The sequence below is a fragment of the Brettanomyces bruxellensis genome, chromosome 9 (assembly GCF_011074885.1).
Source record: "Brettanomyces bruxellensis chromosome 9, complete sequence".
Lineage (NCBI taxonomy): Eukaryota > Fungi > Ascomycota > Pichiomycetes > Pichiales > Pichiaceae > Brettanomyces > Brettanomyces bruxellensis.
The window spans coordinates 1,302,024-1,323,983 of record NC_054690.1 but is presented as its reverse complement, the minus strand read 5'-3'; the positions used below and the strand labels follow the sequence as shown (position 1 = coordinate 1,323,983).

Below are 21,960 nucleotides of genomic sequence, written 5' to 3'. Positions count from 1 at the left end.
TTATATGTATGCTTCCAAGAAAGGATTTACAAGAGATTGCAGTGTACATCCACTTCTTGGCAGGCAAAAAATAATTAATAGAATACCTCGGATGATTAGGTAATAAGAAATTCAGAATAATGCATAAAAAGAAAGCAAAACAATACATAAACTTTGATGAGGTCATAATTGATTTTTTTTCTGAGAAATTAAATGTGTCGTATTCAATCGAGTAGTTAATAAATAATTCCGTTTTGATCCATCAAAAAAATTTTTGAGAGTAAAAATGGGAAGAAACTCCATTTCGTTCGCTCATACGTGATATGTCATCATAGAAAAACACAGTACTGAACGGCATCAATATCAATGCAATTTTTAAAAGGTTAGCTCTCTATGCTTTTGACTGCTTTTTCCCCTTGGATCCCCCTTTACCAATTTATCATCAAACTATATTTCTGAATAGCTGGGAAGTCATATATGCCTTCTTTTATTTACGGTATACATCTCTGTACGATTGTTGTTAACTCTTTCTGAACATCTCGGATTTTGTATGCTTAGTTTGATTTCCTGCATTATTTCTGCATTCGCTGAGCATTCTATTTCTTTGTTTTCCTTCCACTTTTTATTGTATTGCATTATGTTTTTGATGTTCATTTTTTATTTTTATCATTGAAACTTATTTTTATCAACTTTTTCTTCCCTCTCTCATAAAAAAACGTTCAAATCGGTATTTCATATTGTTCCGCACTTAATCTCATCATGCCTCTCACAACTACATTCCATTTTTAGGCCGTTTTTTAACGACTCACCTCTAGCATTCATTCATTCTATATATATAATTTTTTTCTAATTTTTTTAAATTTCTTATTTATTCCCATCGACTTCACCTACATTTTCTTTCATGGCTCATAATACAGGCACCGCTGTACTTTTGATATTACCATTTCACTTAAACTTCGGTTCTTTCTGTCAAAAAACTGCGCCGAAATCTTTCCAGGCAGGCTTAAAGTTTCGTTTTTCCTTTCGCTTTCGTTCTTTTTTTTATCACTTGGATCTTTGAACTTCAGACCTGAAGAAGTCGAACATAAAGTTTCTTCACACATTTCATTTCCAATATCGCTTTTTACTAAAGCTTTTTTATGTTCTTTTCGCTATTTTATTTCTTAGGAATAGATATCGAAACAACTGTTCGTTATCTTCATTGACAACGGATAAACAACCAATTACGAAAAGAGAAGTACAAACTTATACAACGAATCTTAATAGAAATTGAAAAACAAGAATGTCCCTTAGAAAATTCATTCTGCCGTCTTTTTGCATGATGGTTGCAGTCGCTACTTATTCAAATAATTCTTCTCCTAAAGCAGTTGAAAGTCTTCCTGTGATAGATCTAGTATCAATAGAGGATTTTTTATACGATTTTAACGTGTCATTTGGAAGTCCAGAGCAGACTTTGGATATTCGTCTAGATATAGCCAATGGTGTTTTATGGGTTCCCGGAGCGCCTTATTTTAAATCATGTGATGATGATAGTGATGAGGAAGACGCATCCACATCTTCAACCGGCAATCCAACGTCAACCTCAGATTATTCCTCTTCGACTTCAACGAGTTGTCCCTCTGGTTATTCACTTTACTCCATTCTGGAATCGTTAAAAAACTCCTCGTCATACAGTTGTTCAAGTGGTGGCTTGTTTCATGGTAACAAATCTGATGATTTTGCGTACTGGTCTTTGAGTTCAGATAGTGAAGTCCTCGATGTAAATGATGCTTCATATTTCGAGTCGATGTATTCAGACTATATATTTGTTTCTGGTTTCTGGGCCTCGGATATCATGAAGGCATCAGTCGAAAATTTCACTGAATACGTTAACTCTGAAGACTCAGACGAATCCGTTCTCAAACTTGTAAGAAGAGATAGAAAGGACGAAAGTTCTTCAGATATAGGTAACAAGTCCAGCACATCAAGCACATTAAAATCATCAACATCAACTTTGAAGTCATCTGAATCTTCATCTTCAACATCTACAGCGGAGGTCAGTATTCCAAATGTAAAATTTGTGTACTCGAATGCCTCTGATGTTAGTATCGGTAGTATGGGGCTCGGCATGGGAGCGATATTGACAGAGAAGTACAATTTCTTGAGTGGGTTTGTTAAGCAGGGTCTAATTGAATCAAATTCATATTCTCTTGCATTAAATCCGACGAACACTTCAAAACCTTTACTTATTTTGGGTGGTATAGATACCAGTAAGTATGACGGTGATTTGTCGTTGTACCCATTTATTCCCGTTTTGGATCAAAGTGGTGTCATATTAAATGGTACGGGTGCAGTTAACAATATCCTACCGGTTATTCCTGTTACTGGATACGGAGTTACATCTAATAGTAGTGGTCAGTCGCTAGTTTTTTCATCCACGTATGATGACAAGATGTCGAACTCATCGTATCCAAAACCAGCATTGTTGGATTCACGTACTTATTACAATTACATACCATTTTCGACACTAATTGAGATTGCTGTGGAATTAAACGCTTATTACGCAAAATCTCTTCAATCCTGGCTTGTTGATTGTAACGCTGGTATCTCTGGAACAGTTGATGTTTACATGGGTAATATGTCTATCAGCATGAATATTTCAAGTCTCCTATATCCTGCGACAGATGATAATGATACTGCTTTGTACTTCCTGAATGGTGATGAGGCCTGTTTACTTTCCCTGCTTCCAGATTATGAATTGGGATACTCTGTTTTGGGAACACCTTTTCTTAGACACACATATATTGCTGTGGACAATGAAGGTAGAGAACTAGCAATTGGAAAAGCTGCCATGTATGGTGAAAGCACAGAGAAAAAGCTGCAGCAAAATGAGAGTTCATCTGTGAACTCTTTATATGCAATCGAGTCTGGGCTAATACCGTTTGCTAAGAAAAGCAACATAACCAGCTATGAGGATTTGACTATGACAATCCCCAAGAGTATCAATGCAACTGGGTCTATAGGCATGGCGTCTGAAGTGCAAATATCTAATGGTGAGGTTTACGTGCCAACAGGAAATGAAACTAAACGAACGATGACTGCTACTGGTTCTTCATTAAGTTCCGCAAAGGCTTCCGGATATTCAAAGCAAAATAAAAATGACGGTAATATGGGATGTGCAAATAGCAGAATTACATTGGTGGCCACATTCCTTAGCATAATATTGGCAATTCTATGAGGAGCTAGTGCTTTTAAATGGGAGGGGGTAATTTTACTTGGTCGCTTTATTTCTACTTCTATCTAAATTGATATTTGATATTCCTTCTGGATTCCACTTTTTACGATTAAGCACGTTATTCTAATGAGCAGAATCGTTTTTTTTYTTCTTCTTCTTTTCGCTTCCTTACTACTTTAGAAATAATACCAAAGTACTGGATTTCATACGATACGTAATTTTGCATCTCGTTGTCCGTTATTGACAATACAATTATATTTAAATGCAATGTACACTATGTAGACTTATACTCTTCTTTAAGGGCCCACACCTTTAAAGGTTCAAATGCAAAGCCTGCTATCAATGACTGTACCAACCACTCCCAATTAATTATCAAAAATGGTAAGTTATCCAAGCATGAAGAAGATCCTCCCGCAAACTGCTTCTGATTTGTCGATTCAATTAGGTCTGGTAAATAGTCAACTTTATGATCTGAATAAAAATAACAGCAAATTGGACCTTTCGAATATTTGCGCAATTTTGTGGCAACGTTGATTATACTTCCGTATGAAAACTCTTCGTTCAAAAAGAACACTTTTTGGAAACCCAGGGACTTCAAAATAAAGACAAGACCAACATTGTCAACTGAACTTTTTTCGCTATTATCCACTAATATTGTTTCTCCTTCGAATAGATCGGCGTTCAACCCAATTTGGTTTTCAAGTCCAAAGCCTTTCCTCCAATTTTCAACAAATGGACATATATTTAGACTTAACGTACAGTTACGGTACGAAGAATCCCCAGCTGGAAGAAGATATGACATCCAGAATGAATTCCATCTTTCTCTATATTCTGGATTGTCGATGCAGTCAAATATAAAAGTGAAACTTAGTATTGGCCACCCCAAAGCCAGGCACTGTAAATATTTTAACGTTCTTATTTGTTTCGTAGAAAGAAGCGCAACAAAATTGAATTTTTTGACTCCAGATCTGAAGGTCATAGAGTATGATCCTGATCCTGGATGACCACATTTAGAGATATATATGTATTTCTCAAATTCGGATACAATTGTAGCTCCATTATCTTTAAGAAAGCTTTCCACTTTTGACAATTGCTCATCACTTAAATGATCATTTGATCCAGTTGGCATAGTCATGAGAAACAAACAATTTTTGAAGCACCCACCACTTGCAGCATTATGTATTTTGGCTCGTTTCGATCTGTATTCAGACCCATACCTTTTTACGCAGTCTTCCACAAAATTATTAAAAGTTGATTCATCATCAAATATTCGGTAAGGATATTTTCCATACAGGGAACCATTGAGATATAACCTTTCGATATTAACTTTAATCTCACGACCCAAAAGTGCGGGATAGTGTCTTCCACCTTTGGAGCCTTTTGCCCTATACCTTCTGATATATGCAGTATTATATCCGCGACAGCAAGTAACCTCAGATTTTGATGGTTCCGTAGAAATCACATATTCAAGTCCCGTAATTTTGAATTTGTATTTTTTCATTCCGTCATATTTAACTATATCACCAACACGCAGGAAAGCCGGCGCCAGAATACAACTTTGATTTATTTCCCAACTTCCGCCAGAATTGTTCACGCTAAACATGGCAGTATTATCAGCTGCTCTCCAAGCCTTTGTAATTTTGAAGATATTCATGCACGTACCATCTGTTACAAGTATGCTATTGAACGGCTCATAAGAGTAAATATCAAAATCTTCTGTTGCTTCTTCTTGCCTTAAAATCCCCTCTGGGATTGAAGCCAATGAATGCTTAGAGGAGTTTTGCTCTTCAACATTCTCATCCAAAGTTAAATCGTCAGTTTGCATGCAGCTGTCAATGTATGAGTTTACCCTAGAGTTTATGTCTTGTCGGGATACCTCGTTGTGGCTAATATCCTGTTGTAACTCTATTTTAGAATCTGCATTTTGTGGAGACCCCACTTCAATTGGCATTTTCTTCTTTTGGTTCTTATTATTGTCATCCTCGCGTACCTCAATATTGGCATTTGCAGCTTTTGCATCGCTTTCATCAATATTAACTCCTTCCTGAGCAGGCTCCTTCAAAATATTTTTTTTGGCTTGTTTTGTATCCAGTTGGGATGGGTTATTGCATGTCTGTGTATTAGATGAACTCAATATGCTTAAGGTATCCTTCATAGCAATATCACCCGATTCAGAAATCTTTACAGCCAGTCTTTTCTCGTTGCTGCTTGCTATATTGTTATCTATCCTAGTCACCTCGGTCTGTGTCTTCTCATCGGTTTCCTGTATTCTCAAAGTTTCTGGATACATTTGATTATCCAATTTGTCATTCCCGCTATCCGATATAACTTCTGTTGATTGCAAAGACTGTTCAATTTGAAAACGGGTCTCCTTAGGAAACGTAGACGATGCAGATTTTTCTCTTGCAATAAGCTGTGTAGATTGTTGAGAAACACTTGGTGTTACTCCTGGAGAACTTGCCACAAGAATACGCTCACTCTCATTGCGATCTTCGTTATCACTTATGATGCCTCCCTCATCCATTCTTAATCTTCCATCCTGGCTGGCAACAACTTGAGTATCGTGAGGTAAACTAAGATTCACAATACTCTCAGCAAAAGCTTTGTGATGTATTTTGTCAGAGCCATCCTGTGTAGCCTTCCCTTGAACCACATTATTGCCTATTTTTTCATCAACTTTCAAAGGTGAAGTCACAGTATTATTTCCAGAATTTGGAACCTGTACATCATCGGATCCATCCATGCTTAAATCGCCGTGTAGGATTGGCTGATCAAAGTCGCCTGTTGTATCGTTTATCTCACTCACAACAGAATAATTTGCACGGTCAGTTCCTATTTTCCCACTTGAATTCTTTTCATAGACGTTATCATGTGGCTTTTCATGCTCATTGTCTATGTCTTCTAGAATACCTTTATAACTAACTGCACTATTAAAGTTTAGCTTTATTCCTGAATCCATCGTTGAGTCTCTTTCTCCATCATCATATTCAGTTCCTTTTTCTTGCTTATCCAATACAATTCCAAGTTCAGTATCATACTCAAATGGTGTATTCTGACCTTCTCGTAGTCGTCTAAATATTTCTGCACCCGAAGTTGGGGAACCGGTGTTGCTCATTTCCTTAGATGTCACTGTGGCTGAATCTGGACTTTCTGGAAGTTGCATCTTGGCCAAAGGTGTCGATAATGCAAAGTTCTGTTTTAAAATATCATCTTCAAGTACGGATTTCGATTTTGGGGTATGTTGATTCTTGGGACTTTCTAGAGGTACATTAGAATTTTTAGAGCTTTCAAGTACGTTCCCTTCACCATCAAGATACTTGTTAGTGTTGTCACCTGGTTTCACACCCTTCTCTAAATGTACATGTTCCTCTAATTTCAATAATGACTTTTTATGATATGCTGATCCGTCGGTTCCTGATTCATTTGTTAAATCATTGCTTTGCAAATCATCACGCATCTGCTTAAAAAACTTACTCCTAGTTACTCTTGGTCGAAGCATTGTTAGCGTATCGTCAAATGGTGGAATTGGATCGGAAGATATTTTTGATGTTTGTGTATTCGCTATAATCTTGTTACTGTCCATTGAAGATGATGACGTCTTTCCATTTTTTGATGATGCAATAACTTGAGTATCGTCGGACATATCCATAAATAAATATGACCAAATATGCTTCTAATAAAAGCACACTGGTCAATGTACAATTTCTATGTGGCCTATAAGTATGTCCTGGTACTATTTGTCTACTTGATTACTGATTAAAGAGAGATTTCGATTGTGTTTGATTTTTGTGTGTGAATTAATGGATAATGAAATTATTTCGATCGACTACTACAGTCGCGTCGTTTATTTTCTAATTACGAAGATTCAGACCGGCATTCTCAAAATTGAAAGCCCAAGAAATGTATTGTAACTTATTTGTTGTAATATATACAGCATTAAAAACAAGAGAGCACAAAGTTGTGAGTCATATTCTCTTTAAAATGTTAGATCCTTTAAATCACATTAAATTATTCCATATCATCGAGCGCTAAATTTTTGATCTTCCTTTCACAGCCCGATTTTAGGTTTTCCTTCTTTTGTGGAAATCCTTCATTCACGAAGGTGCCGGCGCTTAAAAGAGCATTATTTTCAATAATTAAGCTATGTAAATGATACATTTGATTAAGTGTAAAATATATAAACGCTTATCAATTAATTGGCTATTAAGAAGAAGACCAATCAAAAATTACTTCCTAACTTTGCTATAATGAGTTCGTTAATGATTGCACCTCCAAATTTGAGTTTGGACAGTACTGATGCCGAGAAAATACTATCTACTCAAAATGCTTCAATGCTACTACATCTTGATTTGTCCACATCAGATAGGCTTCAGTTTGCAAAAGTATTTGCTATTAAAGGAAGAAAGCAAGCTGCACTCAGAGAAATTGCCACTGCATTAAAATTAGCATCGCTCAAAAATAAGCCACAAACACTTTATGAGGCTGCAACACTTTTGGGCTCTATGGGACTTTCTGAACAAGCCCTTTATTGCTGTTATGAAGCAAAGGAACAATTAAAAGCTGGACCACCAAATAAACTGCTAGAGGTCACGTTTGAATGTATTATTAAGCAAATTACTGAAGATAAGATAAATCCGTTTCAAGAGCAAACGGACAAACTGACTTTACTGAGAAAACGCGCACAAAATGAAACTAGATTACTTGAAAAACTAACAAATATTCTTGGGGATTATAGATCCATAAATGATAATAGTTACGCCTCCAATGTTGTCAAATGGTATGCCCAATATTTAAGTATGGACTTGAAAATGCAGCAGATTAAAGATGGTGCAACCTGGACGTTTTTGGAGAGGGAATATTTTGCAAAGCAGCTAGTTCTTAATATTTCTGAATCAGTGACGTCATCCGCCTTTTATAGGAACATTTTAAATAGCTCTGAATTGGAAGACAACATGATTCTTGTTCGTTATGGCTTGTCCATATCAAATTCAAAGGCTAAGTTGATGGAGCATGTCAACAATCTCACTGAATTGTTTAATGAACTTTGCAGAAATAATATTACGTTTCAAGAAAAGGTTTCTGCATACTCATTCGCTACTCAAAACTACTATCTAAGAGGACTCAGGGATTATTATAATGGTGATGTAAGTAATGCTCTGAATAGTTTTCAAAAGATCAGTAATTTTACGATGGAATGGTTTTTCAATCAACATATAGGGGTAGGACTTTCAAGAGCAGAAAAAGAGGTTCAATTTTCTGTAGAAGCAATCTCGATCAAAGTTGCCAGCTCCTCAGCATGTTTCATGTTAATATGCATTCTTAAAATGATAAGGGGAAACAACTTAAAAGAGGAACTCGATGGATATGAGAACTCGCTTGAGACAATATCGAAGACAATTAATTGTATCATATACTGGAGCTCACAAGTTGGAAGTAGCTTCAATCATATTGAAAGCTATATGGCTTTAGGTAAAGTTCACGAGCTTCTTGCCATATTGAAATCAGATGAGTTTCATCTGCAAAACGAACTTTCTTCTTTTAGGCTGGCACTAAATAAGGATCACCTTGAAAAAGCCATCTCCAGTTATCAGGATGCCTTAAGATTCTGCTGCAAAGATGATCCTGCAAAGGTGAGACTTTACAAAAGAATATTATGGGCAATTCTTGCACATGGTGGATTGAAAATGTCAGCCTTCTGGGTGCTGAAATTTGTGACTGATCTTTCTTCTCTTGAAAGTGACTGCTCTCTAATTAGCCATGAAGATCAAACGTCTCTTAATGAGGATTATTTCATGCTTAATTATGATGCTACATCTAACGTCGAAGCCCTCACTTCATTAATTTATCACCAGCGGACTTCCCTAATGTCAATCTGTCGAGCTACCAGTTGTAAGGAAAGTGGATATCACACATCTCTTCCCGAATTTTTGCTTGACCCAGGTTGCACGCAAATGTACTCAAAAGATGAATCCCAGAATGAAGCATTTTCATTGATGAGTCCCACCTTCAAAGGAATATTAAAGCATGGAAGTTATGAAAGGGAGAAAAGGAACTTCAATTTTACCAATGACATAATGAAAGATGCCGGAATCGATAAAATGAGCAAGAAGGATAAAAGTGGACGGATTGCCAATTTTATGAATACATACTGCACATGCAAATGTCAATAAATAATACACACCAACCAATGGCTTTGTTAACAACAACCCCTGTAATAATCGTATTTAATAGTACAAACACAACCAAAGTGTATATTCACAGTAATCCTTAGGCATTGATGATGAGGTATGTAAATGAGTCAGCAGATGCGAGAACTGAAGGTCTCAAATATATTAAATTTAAGCACATATATTTCTAGTATTGGACATATGATCAATATCTGCAAGTAACCGTGGATGATGATAATAGATACTGGTAAAAAATTGCACTGGAATACTTGGGCCTAAATTGAGATAGACCTTCCATTTCAGATCACTCGGTATCTGGATACGTTTGGCATTTATATTGATCCAAATCTCGTGCGGCTTCATTTGGAAATATTCCGAGTAAACGAGCGCGGAAGAAAAAAAAAATAAAATAATAATGAAGCGAGAAAGAAAATGAGATGAGGGTAAATGACGAGATGGGAGAAGCAAAAACAGCATTAGCCAGGCTTCATATTTAAACAGTATAAGCCGTTTAACTATTAACGCTATTGAAAATTACCTTGCATCCAACAAGCAGTGAATAGGGAAAGTGTTTTTTGTAAAGGCGACAATCTTGTTTTGTAACATTTGGCATAAGAAATGTCTGTCTCAAAAAAAGAAGGGGAAGTTAGCTTTTCACAGATCCTTGCAGGAGTAGAAGAAGCGGCAAGTAAGAGTACCACAAAAGAAGATGTGGTTTCTTTCTGCACAGTATTGGATATCTATATAGAGCAATTGTCAAAATACACGGATGATGAAAAAATCCAGTTTGTGGACACAATCAAGAAATTATTTGAGTCAAATCATGATCTCCTGTACAAAGCTTCATGGGATCTACCACAGTTATTCATCAATATTCTCGAATCCAATTGGATACCTCGGAGTGGTGGACTTCGGAATAATGTAGCTGTTGTCAAATATATGGGACTTTTTGGGATGTTGGCATCCTATGGTGAACCCAAAAGTCTTTTGCTAGCGTGCTGCGAACAAATCTCCAAACTAAGGATTAAATCACGAAGTGAATGCAAGGATCTTAGCCATGACAGCCCATTAGATTTGGATGAATCACACCCAACGACTTTTGCCTTCTACTGTAACTTTGTTATTGAGTTTCACACCTTGCTAGAGGCAATAAATGTTTGTCTTCGGAGAAGTGTTAGTTTATGGCCATCCAAGTATTTAGCCACGGTCGTGACATGTCTCGTCAATTTTATCAAAACATCGCCAAGTGATCCGGCATCTATTATAACTGTTGTGCGGCGTATGTACACTTTCATACGTGATTATATTCCACCGGAATTACCTCAAAATGCCGATCTCCCTGCAAATGTGCAAGTTTCTGAGTTGCCCAAGATTGTCTCGGATGAGAACTATTTGCAACGTAAGCTCCTTGTTTGGATGCTTTCTGTTCTTGTTGAAGGGCATACAAGACAACTTTGTACTCCCTTCGTTGCACTTTTGGTGTCTGGCTATCCACAGAAGTATGTAGAAGCAAAGTGGCCAAAATTGGAATTCATGGGCAGGTTTGTCACCCTTGGAATGTCCATGGACTTGGAATACGATACTTTGCTTCAAAATGAAATAGACAGAGCAGAAAAGCTGTTCCCTCGTGAGAAGATCGCCGAATTTAAGACAAGTGATGACATATTGAAGGTTGTGATCGACGGTTTCAATGAGGATTTGCACCATGAGGCCGAGGAGATATCTTTCTCTGCCATTTCCACCATAATTCTATACACATGCAGTACTTTGGTTAGTAAGGAGAAATTCTCGACCGAACCTTTAAGGCTAATACCATTGGTGAAACTTCAGCTTCGGCTTTTTGTCCCGTTCAGCATCAAGCCACAGTTGATTCATTATACTGCTGTTACATGTGGTATGGTTTTAATGCTGGAGGCCATTGGCTCACATCATGATGAAAGTCTTGCAGGTCTTGCAGATCCCGGAAATCGCCTATTGCTGTCAACATATCTACAAAATCTTTCAGCGGTATGCCTCAACTCAGAGAATAAGGTTCTCATATCGTTTTTCTACAGATTTTTGGCTAAGATTCTAAGAGACTCATCTGAAGAGATGGCATACTCTTTTTTGTTGGATACTATTCAGAGTTGTCCTTTCGAGAAATTACAGGTTGGTTGTATTACCATTCTTAAGGAATTGATGTCCAAGGATAAGGACCCTCGTAAATACAGCTCAACACTTCTAAACTACTCTGCCAGTGAGAATGCACGGACAAATAAGGTTGCAGGCAGTGCGCCCGACATTTCGGATGGTGTGAAAGATCTTCATCTTACACCCCCACCACTTCCACCAAGAAATACGGCCAAGGGTGATAAATATATCAACTACACTTTAGAACGCGAGAAAAGCATACTTGATGTATTCGACCGCTCATTGACCGATTTCTCGAAAAGGCCAATACACGTTGGAGGAAAAATCCTGGCGTTTGTCAATCTTTTAAGCTCGCAAAGTGGCAAGTTCACGAGGGATGAGGTGGTGAAGAGATTTAGAGAGGTGGCTGAATTGGCCACCAAGTTGCAAGAGTGTAAAGAGCAAATTATAAATGGAGATGGTCAGAAAGTGGAAGAAGCAGGAGAAAAAGAAGAGAATGAGAAGTTACTTGATGATCTTGTCAAGCTTGGAAATATCCTCATCTCGTCAACTTCCAGAGGCCTTCAGTTTTACGAGGAATGAGGGGGGTATAATGTACACGGAATAAACGAGATAATGACATAAAGACATGTAAATTGAAGCTCGTAGTAGAACTGAATGGACAACTGTATATAAACCAGCAGGAAATAAGTATGTATGTAAGTATGTATGTAAGGAAGTACCTAAGTTAGATGCGTCCGTAAAAGCAACGATTGCAAAATCATATCTCCCCCTTTCTCTGCTTAAGTGGACTTTCAGCCTCGGCCTGTTTCTGTCCACCGCTTGTCTCCTTGGATGTTCCTGAAGGAGTTGGAAACTCTACATAGTTCCACAATGCAGACGACTGGTTGGTCGATTGTCGCGACTGTGGACCACCCCGGCTTGGGCTCTCGCGTAACGGACTATGTTTATCGTTTGTACCTTTTTTGGGGGATGCAGTCGATCTTTCTTGGGAGGAATCCTGCCTCGTGAGCATCGGGCCACCGGAGATCCCGTAATCCTGCTTAAAATCAGGAAGTGAGAGTGGTTTGATGGGTGAAGAAAGATTCGATGAGCCTCTAGTTAGCCTTGATGGTGACAGGTTGATCGCCAACGAAAGAGAGCCTCTAAGAGTGCCGTTTTCTGCCGATGCTACTGCTGCCATATAGCCTAGAGCATCATGATTTTTTGACGGTGACCCGTTTCCGTTCATATTTCTAACGGGGGAGTTTGAAAGGCTGTTGAGTCCACTTATCGCACTGCTTAAGGCAGCATTATCCGGGTTTGATGTCGAAGGAGGGTGGTGAAACTGCGAAAGAGCCGGTGGCGAAGGCTGTGTCAGTTGCGTGGCTGAAGCTCCATGCAAATTCAAATTCATATTAGAAGCTCCGTTGGTTCCATTGCTAAGAATGCTGCTTCCGTTGCTGGAATTGCGACTGTGCTGTCCGTCTGTCTCCGAGCCTTCATCAGTGTCTTCTCTTTTTCTTCTTTGTGATGACGATCTTCTCTTGTGGTGAGATTTTGCCGCTGAAACCGGCAGAGGCTTCCTGCCTGAATCTGGAAGCATGTGGTTGCGCATTAGATGCAGCTGCAACTGCCTAGCAACGGACGTACCTCTTTTGCCCTTGTTCAACGTTCCATCATGCCATTTTTTCATGAATTCCCGCCTGTAGGCTCCACTTATTTGCCATTTCATGCCCTTTCCGGGCTCATCCGGCTTTCTCGGCACTTTCTCAAACGCCTTGTTTAGAGACAAGTTGTGCCGGATCGAGTTCTGCCATCCCTGCTTGCTGTATCTGTAATAAGCAAAATGCGAAGAAATCCACGAGTATATTTCCGATAGCGACAAAACCCCTTGTGGGTTAGAAAGAATAGCCCTTGTTATCATCGTCGCATACGAATAAGGAGGCTTCATGTCCTTTGCCTCCTCCCTCGAATAATCCTGATCATCTGTTTCTCCTTCAGACGTCTCGGTCATTGTTGAGCCGTTTTTGCTGTACATTTGAAAGGCCTTGATACCATTTCCGTTATTATAGTCGGTGCCTCTTTTCAAGCCATCACTTGTGAACCCGCCACGTCCAGAAGGCCCGTAATATCCACCTCCAGAAGTAAATATGCCTGTACGTGGTCTTTTGTCCGGGTTATAATACCGTTGAAGACCTTTAAGAAACGAATCTGCAATACTTGGAGCTGCATCCGGTAAGATGAACATCATCTGCGTTCCACCAATGTCCAAAATATTGCCGGATCCCAACACATAGGGTGCACCATAGGGCAGATTTAAACGTACACCATCCACTTTGATGCCGTTTCGTCCATACACGAACAATTCCCATCGTCTAGCATCCAGATTGTATTGTATCACTGCATGCCTTCTGGAGACCACTTTCGAAGGTCCCAGATCAATGTCAACGCTTTCCGAATTCGTGCTGTTTCCCCCCATGCCACTAACTCCTTCAATACTGTCCTCCATAGAAGGCGTATGGGAGTGTGAATGTCCGTGTAATGAATCAGTGCTTCTTCCTATGACTATCTTCAATGTCTTGACGTAATATGTCCACGTACGACCGGATATTTTTGCATATGCCTGAACCTCACTGTTGATATTCAGCTCGTTACTGAATTGCTTGGAAACATTGGTTGCAACCTGGTCAGTTGGCACTAATAGACGTTTTATGACCTGGTTAATAAGCTCGTTTGAGTCTTCGTATGAAAGCTGTTCAAGTTTTGTTAGTATATATGTCTCTGGATTCGGGTTACAAAGCTTAATGAATACATTGGAAGAGGAAGCATGTGGGCAAATTGAAACCAATTAACTTCAACATGGTGGATAAATCGTACACCAAACTAAAGCACAAATCAAAAACTAAATGGCTACACTTGCAACACAATTCTTCCAAAAAGCTTTTGTTTGTGTTTCACCACACACCTTCTTCCTATCATTGCTTCCTCGTTCAGACAAATTCTTAAGCTTGAATTTGTCATCGTGCTAAACTTACCGCATTAATCTCATCGTAGCTGCGTTTGCGCTCGGCACACATGTTGCTGGCTTTATATTATTTGTTAGTGCAGCTGTCTGGCTGATATTGTCTGCAGCAAAAAAAAATAAGGCTTAGTGATGGCTGACTTACAAATTATGGTGTTGGCCGACAAGTATTTACCTCAGCAATATTTTTGTTTATTTATTTACCTTCCTTTATTTTCATCTGCAATTTTTTTGCCGATTTTTTTGTTATGCTTTTTTTTCATTTCAGTAGTGTTCCTTTTTTTTTTTCGCCGATGATGCACTCACTACAGTAGAGACACGACGTTGGTTCCTGCTTTCCAATAGGTTTATTATTTCTACCTTTACTCCAATAACTCGGCCCTAATTGTACTTTTTTTTCGCTGTCCTTCTTTCCCTATCAAAAATTCTACGCCGCGCAACGCCTGCCAAGTAGAGTGGTCTGTTTCTTCTCACTCGTTTAGCTGTTTAGCACATTATCTTTTGTATAAACTGTGTGTCAGTCCGCATTTAAGCATATTAGATATTAGCAATTACAGCTTTCTAGCTACAAAAATAGGCGGGATCCAACTTTCCACACATTCCTAATCGCTGCCTTGTTAAATATATTCGTCGTACAATAAAATAAACCTTGAGACTATTTCGATAAACACATCTGTTCAAACTGTAAACCCAAAGAAAATGTAAAATGTTATGCATGGTGCTTTTCACAGGATGCACCTAAAAAGAATGACGTTTATCCACTTCTTCTGATGCCTAATCAAATGGTGTTTTGAATGGATCTAATGACTTCAACCCGTTCTTACCATTTTCCGGACTCTTCTGTGTCTTTTCTTCTCTTTCACCATCTTTGCCTGCTGACTTTTCTACTGTTTCTTCATCTGCCTTTTTCTCTTTTTTTGCAACATCCTTGTCAGTGGCAGTAACCGCATTGTCCGTCTTGCTGTCATCAATATCCAACTCTAGCAAGATTCCATTCGATCCTGATCCTTCCTTTTTTTCCTCTTCATTGACCGTTTCGGCTTCACCTACTGATACAATTCGAACCGGGATATTAAGTCCCCTTTTCTTCATTGTTCCAGACCTGCTAAGTGCCTCTTCCTTCTTTCTCTGAAATTCTTCATTGATTTTCTGTATACTCTCAGTATCAGAATCAAGAAGATCTGAATCTGTATCTGACTCTGAATCAGACGCCAGGGGTTCCGATTTCTTTTTCAACACTAACGCTCCAAATGGAGTCTTGTCTAGGTTTATTTTATCGGAAACTTTCCCTGATGTAAATATTGAGGCCGGCTTACTGCTTTTATTCACTTTAATACTTGCTGCCTTTTTATCTTCCTCCTCTTCTTCCTCTTCCTCTTCCTGAATCACCTCCTGCTGCAAGTTAGTCTTCATGCTGTTTTCACCCAATAGGCTCTTCTCAGTTGATGCAGTCTCATCTGTTGTAATTTCAGGCTGGGTAACTTTGATTAATTGTGGATGTATACCTTTGGATGCCACTTGACCGGCATGAACAGAAGCTTCATCAATGCTGCTTAAAAGTGTATCTTTAGAAAAGACACTAGCTGCTCTCGTAGAATGCGGAATTCTCCTTCCACGTCCAGCACTGATTTTAACACCTGGAATGTATGCAACATTTAACACGTTTGATGCCTTAGTCATGACAGAACTTCTTGAAGAACTTATTTGTGACATCCTTCTGCTTTGCTTCTTGTCCTCCCAGTCATCACCAAGCTCGTCTCCATCCAATGGATCTTGATCATCCTGTTCCTTATTCCTATATCCAAACCGCATTCCAAAAAGGGTTGAATCTGGATGTTTCTTTAACCACCATTTGGTGTATATGAGGTAGCCAGCACCTGCTATCAATAGAACTGCAAACACTAATGATCCAATTGCTATTCCGCTTATTTTCGCCCCACTAAGCCCAGAATTTTTTGATGAGTTTAGAGTTGATGTTAACTTTGTGCAATATGTCTTTGGACAGACATCACAAGTTTGCGTTGTCATCACACACTGTTCATCATCCTTGCATGTAGGACATTTTGGTGCATCACCACATGACACGCAATTATCATCACTTGTCGATGATGTCGATCCTGGACTTCTTTTGAGGAAAATCGGAACTTTCCTCTGCTCTTTTGGATCTAGGGCCACCATTTATGATTTGAAATATGTTCGAATGCCAGTACAATGTCTCCAGGTCTAGTCTTTAGATTATCCTCTGATAATGCAGCAGCGTATCCCTAATCTCGATGTTGATAGTTGTCTGTTAAATAAATATATGTCTCCTTAGTATTCCACGTTTACTTTTGATAGAAATGACCAGCGGATATAGCCAATATCTGGATCAATGCAGGGTATTCTTTGAGTCTATACGATACAAATACGCTCAAGTTTCAACTGTTTCAAGAAAAGTGAAGTACGCATTAAACTGAAAGTACTTCCCCCTTCTTAGATTAGATATCTCCAGATTGAACGGAATGATATGAGAGGAGTCGACTGACTAGGAGAGACGCGATTCAAAAAAAAAAATAAAAATAAAAAAATAGATCAGCTGGCTAAAAATAGCATGATGAAATCCGAAAAAAATAATAAAACAATGAAGTGAATAAATAATTACTCCAACATGAAACTCATTTCGACTAAGTAGTGATTAATTATTACGACATAATAAGAAAAAACTTTAGTAATAAACAAAGAAACAAATTTGTACAAATTTGTGAATACATCTAGAACAACCTTAATTGATGACCTTATCTATGTGTAGAAAAGCCAGGCTATTGTGATCCAGGCTGAATATTAGCTTACAGCATCGGCCGGATTAATGTGGAAAGTAAAGGCAAAAGCACGAATATAGACATTACTTAGATCAGAGTTATCCAGTCTTATCCATTTTTTATCCATACCTCAAGCAGCGCTCGGATTTGGCACTGTTTAACATCAGAAATTGTACGGAAGGTTGAATTTTCCTCCTTCCTGCTTGACAGAGCCATTTAGTGCTCCGTTAGGATTTCCGTCCTGTCCTACACCCGTAGAGTTGTATATGTAGCCTTGTTGTGGTTGGGGTGTTGTTTGTTGTTGTTGTCTTTGCTGTTGCTGTTGCTGTTGTTGACCATGTTGTTGTTCCTGCTGTTGTTGTTGTTGCTGTGGATTTTGTTGTTGATTCTGCTGTTGCTGGTCTTTTTGTTGTTGCTGAACACCATCATGTGAATCCCAGATTTGTGCACCTTGCGTAATATACGGCTGCTGTAATGGAAGTGTCGTATTTGGCTGAGTAATCTGGAAATTCTGAGGTGATGCTTCTGATGAAGATGCAAACGCAGTTCCAGGCCCATTTGATGGTGAACTTGATGTTTCCGCTTTCGGATTGGCTGCTGAATGCCCTCTATCATGCTTCGAATGGCGTGAATGCTTTCGTTTCGGCTTTTCCGGGACTCGCGGCACAATATCGATCAAGAAGTCAAACATGTCAGATTTCTGTAATGCAGCGGCAATGTCCGATTTCTGTAACGTTCTCCGCTTGTTCTCCTCAGCATGAATCCAGGCCCTCATTGTGAGCTCGGTTATAAATATATCGCAGCCCTTGGCAAACAAAATAGGCGCCTCGGCCGAGATCATCTTAACATCCTCATCTGTCTTCATCACCTTCTTAATTCTTGCAAGCGGAAGTTGGTGATTCTTGAAATTGTAGTTCTCCTTCTCGATCGAGTTGATTGTATCCTGCCAATACTGCATCATCAGATTTTTGTACTTTCCTTCTAACCCCTGGCCAACATTTGCAAATGCTCCCGATGGATTTCTCATCTCATCTTCTTGTTGATCTTCCACCGATTTCTGCTGCTGCTGCTGCTGCTGCTCCTGTACTGCCGTGTTCTGTTGTGCCTGTTGTTCAACGCTTAGAGTTCCCACATTTGCACCACTTAGTCCAATACCACTTTCCAGTCCGGGAACGCCAATTTCGTTTGTACCGGGTAAGTATGTCTGTTGATGTTGTCCGATTTGACCTTTCCCGGGTTCTTGCACTTGAGACTGCCCTGCACCATTTGCCTCCTTCTGTTTTTGGCCACTAATTTGGCTTCTTCCGGCTGCATTTTCCGAATTAAACGTTTCGTTGTTATCTCCGGTATAATTCTGATGGTTGAAATCATCCTCATAATGCTGGTAATTCTGAAAATCTAAGTCCCCGTCCATCTTGTAATCTGCCCATAGAATATTTCCGTAGCTATCCGTGTATTATCCAACGTTCCTTTATCCAAAATGTCCTGATACCTTCTCTTAGCTCTTTTCCTTTATACTAAATCGACACAGACGTTTACCACAGCCTTTTTTATTTTCAAGATGAATAATTCCCACTTCTCAAAGTTTGGCGTACCCACTGTTTCACTAGTACAACCTTGCTGAAATCTGAACTTGGAGGTTTGTTTTATTTGCTCTTTTGTGCCTGTAGGGGACCCTTGTTGCACGTACATCTTATTATAGTAATTTCACTGAAAGAATAATATATAGTTAAAGGGGAGCGAGGAAGAAAACAATCGGGGTAATTTTTTTTTTTTTTACCGGACTCAATGACATATGACGACAAAGTTGCATATCACACGGATTTTGGAATTTGTACATATTTATCGATGTTGAAAGGTTCATCCACTCCTATTCCAACAAGCATTGATGTGTTTTTTTGTATATTTATCCATTTGATGCTTTATTTAGGTTTTTCAGTTCATTATTGGCCCCTAATTTTATTTGTTTTGAAGGTTCATTTTAATATCCTTCTCCTTTTTCGGTTTATTTGGTATTTCTAAAGAAAGTGTATATCCTCGAAACTGAATTTCGAAGATTATTCCAATTTTTATGAAGTTTGAAGGCATTATAGAAACATTCTTACTTTTGCTGAGACCTCTTTTCGCTAATGGTACCGTGTCTAGTCATTCTAACGAAATGTTTACCTACTTGCCTTAACTATAAAAAGGTATTGCGTCCCACAATTTGCTGACGTAATCAGGCTGCGGAGAAGTGCGGCGATCAGAGTTTTCTGCGGGTGCATAGTTGAAGTTGAGAAGAAAAGCCTCAGAGAGAAGAATGCAAACGGAAATTCTTATATTTTCATAAATCACAGTATTTGTCAGGTCGAGACAAGAAATAAATAGGATACTACGTCAGAGGTTGCACGTTGCAGGGGTACCTATCTTTAGAGAGAGTAATATTTGCAGTTTTATATTCATTGAAGCTTTTTCTTAGGCATTTAATCTGAAGTGACTGATAGACATTTGCAAGCTAAACAATGCCAACAGTAAACCCCTTTCAGTCTTTTGAGGGTGCCGTTGGACATGATGAAGCAACAAAGGAGCACAGACAAACTTTTGAAGAACTATACGGAGAACCAGAGAATTTTTTGGAGGTTGATGTCGTGAACCCAATTACACATGGTTCAAAACCTTCCAACATGTATACAGACTATGAGATCATTTGTCGAACGAACATACCGGCATTTAGGAAGAAATACTCCAAGGTGAGACGCAGATACAGCGATTTTGATTCGTTCAGAAAGGTTTTACAACATGAAAGTAACAGAGTTGTTATTCCCAAGCTTCCAGATAAGTCGATTCTGACATATTCGCAAAGATTTAATGACGAATTCATAGAGGAAAGACGGCGTGGGTTGGAGAAGTTTCTCAACATGGTTGCAGGTCATCCACTTTTACAGACAGGCTCCAAGGCATTGATTTGCTTCATTCAGGATGATAAATGGGACAAATCTCGGTTTATTTAACACAACACCAGGAGACGGTTGCTAGTGTAACAAGCACAACTGCCTGTAATTAGTATTTAAAAGGCAATAGACTGGTGCTCGAGTGAACGTGTAAGTGTAAGAAAGTGTATGTATGCTGTTAGATGTAATGATTGAAAAAACTGATAAGCACCGATATGCGTAATGGTAGTGGTATTACGTAATCCACAGGAAGCCTAGGGCTTATATTTTCATTTCACATGATGTTGAGCCGGGGAATAACGGCTATATTAGGCGGGAGGTGAAACGTTTGAAACCTTTGAACAAATGTGAAAAATAACACACACCATCAGATCAAAATTGAAATATTGAAAATGCGGTTGTCTCGTCTTCCGGATCGTGGCAGCTCGATCGGGAATTAAAATTTCTTCGATATTCTTTTGAGGCCGGCGCGGAATTAATTTATTTAACTCCTAGTTTGTGTGTTGTTTGCCACAAAAGAATTCAAGAGAATTCCCATTTATAATGGGTTGGCTCGTTTACACTTGGCAAATTTTTTTGCATCTTAATTGACAAACACTACAACTAAAAAACTTTCCCTGGCATATGTCTTTTATAGTAGCTAGCAGGAGTATACGTGGACATATTCCGATTCGAGCACTTGCACTTTCACATAATACTAGTTTTAAGCAACCAGTTCGAGCAATTGCCACTTATTTGCACCATACACAACACAGGCCAAGCTATAACACCTACAAGAAAGGATTTTCCAGAAACAGTTTTCTTTTACTAGCCGCAATGCCTCTCATGACAATTTCAGACTCTGTCAAGGACTCACTTACCAAGAGTGAAGTTGTTCCTACAGTTATTCACGACAAGTCTTTTCTACCAAAGGGCTTTTTGACCATCCAGTATGATTCAGGTAAGGAGGTCGCATTGGGTAACAACATCCGGCCCGCCGACTCCAAGAACTTGCCTAGGATTGACTTCACTTTGAATCTTCCAAGCGATGCTTCTTCCACTTTTAATATTTCTAAGGATGACCGTTTCACTCTTATTGTTACCGATCCTGATGCACCAACCAGAAACGATGAAAAATGGTCCGAGTACTTGCACTATCTTGCAGTTGATGTGCAATTGAACACTTTCAATGCCGAGAATGCATCCTCAAATGACCAATTGAGTACAGCTGATCTCAAAGGTAGGACTTTGTACCCATACATCGGTCCAGGACCACCTCCAAAAACGGGAAAACACAGATATGTGTTTTTGCTTTACAAGCAGACTCCAGGTGTCACACCAGAAGCTCCAAAAGATCGTCCAAATTGGGGTACTGGTATAAGAGGCGCAGGTGCTGCTGAGTATGCAGAAAAATACAAGTTGACACCTTATGCTGTCAACTTCTTCTACGCTCAGAATGATCAGCAGTAGATGTGAAGATGACGTCGATCGACGTCGATCGTACCGGATGCTACTTTTTTTTCCCGCAATTATCTGATACAGACGGTGCTTTTCATCACCCTTGCCTATTTACCGAACGGCCCATTATGTTATATAACTTTTGCTTTAATGTGACGTTATTGTTATTTATAGCACACGTAGAGGCTGTTAAAGCGTATTTACGAGTTTGGCGATTTTTATCTACGTGTACATTTTGGAGAGAACAACGACTTCATTGTTAATGAAACCCAATCAAGATTTACAGCTGTCCGGACCTGCC

General features: G+C 39.0%; 9 protein-coding genes across 9 annotated transcripts; 5 read left to right on the top strand and 4 right to left on the bottom strand.

Moving 5' to 3' along the window:
• Positions 1-1,261: 1,261 nt before the first annotated feature.
• Positions 1,262-3,196, top strand: BRETT_002442 (uncharacterized protein; the record flags this gene model as incomplete). Its single annotated transcript, XM_041280971.1, has 1 exon — positions 1,262-3,196. The coding sequence occupies one exon, from the start codon at positions 1,262-1,264 to the stop codon at positions 3,194-3,196; it is 1,935 nt and encodes a 644-aa protein (XP_041138762.1).
• A 271-nt stretch (positions 3,197-3,467) lies between these two features.
• BRETT_002441 (uncharacterized protein) lies at positions 3,468-6,836 on the bottom strand (the record flags this gene model as incomplete). Its single annotated transcript, XM_041280970.1, has 1 exon — positions 3,468-6,836. The coding sequence occupies one exon, from the start codon at positions 6,834-6,836 to the stop codon at positions 3,468-3,470; it is 3,369 nt and encodes a 1,122-aa protein (XP_041138761.1).
• Positions 6,837-7,440: 604 nt separating this feature from the next.
• On the top strand, positions 7,441-9,363 carry BRETT_002440 (uncharacterized protein; the record flags this gene model as incomplete). The annotated part of the gene is made up of 1 exon (XM_041280969.1): positions 7,441-9,363. One exon carries the CDS (start codon positions 7,441-7,443, stop codon positions 9,361-9,363), a length of 1,923 nt encoding a protein of 640 aa, XP_041138760.1.
• Positions 9,364-9,978: 615 nt separating this feature from the next.
• Positions 9,979-12,072, top strand: BRETT_002439 (uncharacterized protein; the record flags this gene model as incomplete). Its single annotated transcript, XM_041280968.1, has 1 exon — positions 9,979-12,072. One exon carries the CDS (start codon positions 9,979-9,981, stop codon positions 12,070-12,072), a length of 2,094 nt encoding a protein of 697 aa, XP_041138759.1.
• Positions 12,073-12,250: 178 nt separating this feature from the next.
• BRETT_002438 (uncharacterized protein) lies at positions 12,251-14,549 on the bottom strand (the record flags this gene model as incomplete). Its single annotated transcript, XM_041280967.1, has 2 exons — positions 12,251-14,224; positions 14,508-14,549. The coding sequence occupies 2 exons, from the start codon at positions 14,547-14,549 to the stop codon at positions 12,251-12,253; spliced, it is 2,016 nt and encodes a 671-aa protein (XP_041138758.1).
• Positions 14,550-15,268: 719 nt separating this feature from the next.
• Positions 15,269-16,672, bottom strand: BRETT_002437 (uncharacterized protein; the record flags this gene model as incomplete). Its single annotated transcript, XM_041280966.1, has 1 exon — positions 15,269-16,672. The coding sequence occupies one exon, from the start codon at positions 16,670-16,672 to the stop codon at positions 15,269-15,271; it is 1,404 nt and encodes a 467-aa protein (XP_041138757.1).
• A 783-nt stretch (positions 16,673-17,455) lies between these two features.
• Positions 17,456-18,706, bottom strand: BRETT_002436 (uncharacterized protein; the record flags this gene model as incomplete). The annotated part of the gene is made up of 1 exon (XM_041280965.1): positions 17,456-18,706. The coding sequence occupies one exon, from the start codon at positions 18,704-18,706 to the stop codon at positions 17,456-17,458; it is 1,251 nt and encodes a 416-aa protein (XP_041138756.1).
• Positions 18,707-19,793: 1,087 nt separating this feature from the next.
• BRETT_002435 (uncharacterized protein) lies at positions 19,794-20,282 on the top strand (the record flags this gene model as incomplete). Its single annotated transcript, XM_041280964.1, has 1 exon — positions 19,794-20,282. The coding sequence occupies one exon, from the start codon at positions 19,794-19,796 to the stop codon at positions 20,280-20,282; it is 489 nt and encodes a 162-aa protein (XP_041138755.1).
• Positions 20,283-21,038: 756 nt separating this feature from the next.
• BRETT_002434 (uncharacterized protein) lies at positions 21,039-21,671 on the top strand (the record flags this gene model as incomplete). Its single annotated transcript, XM_041280963.1, has 1 exon — positions 21,039-21,671. The coding sequence occupies one exon, from the start codon at positions 21,039-21,041 to the stop codon at positions 21,669-21,671; it is 633 nt and encodes a 210-aa protein (XP_041138754.1).
• Positions 21,672-21,960: the final 289 nt, after the last annotated feature.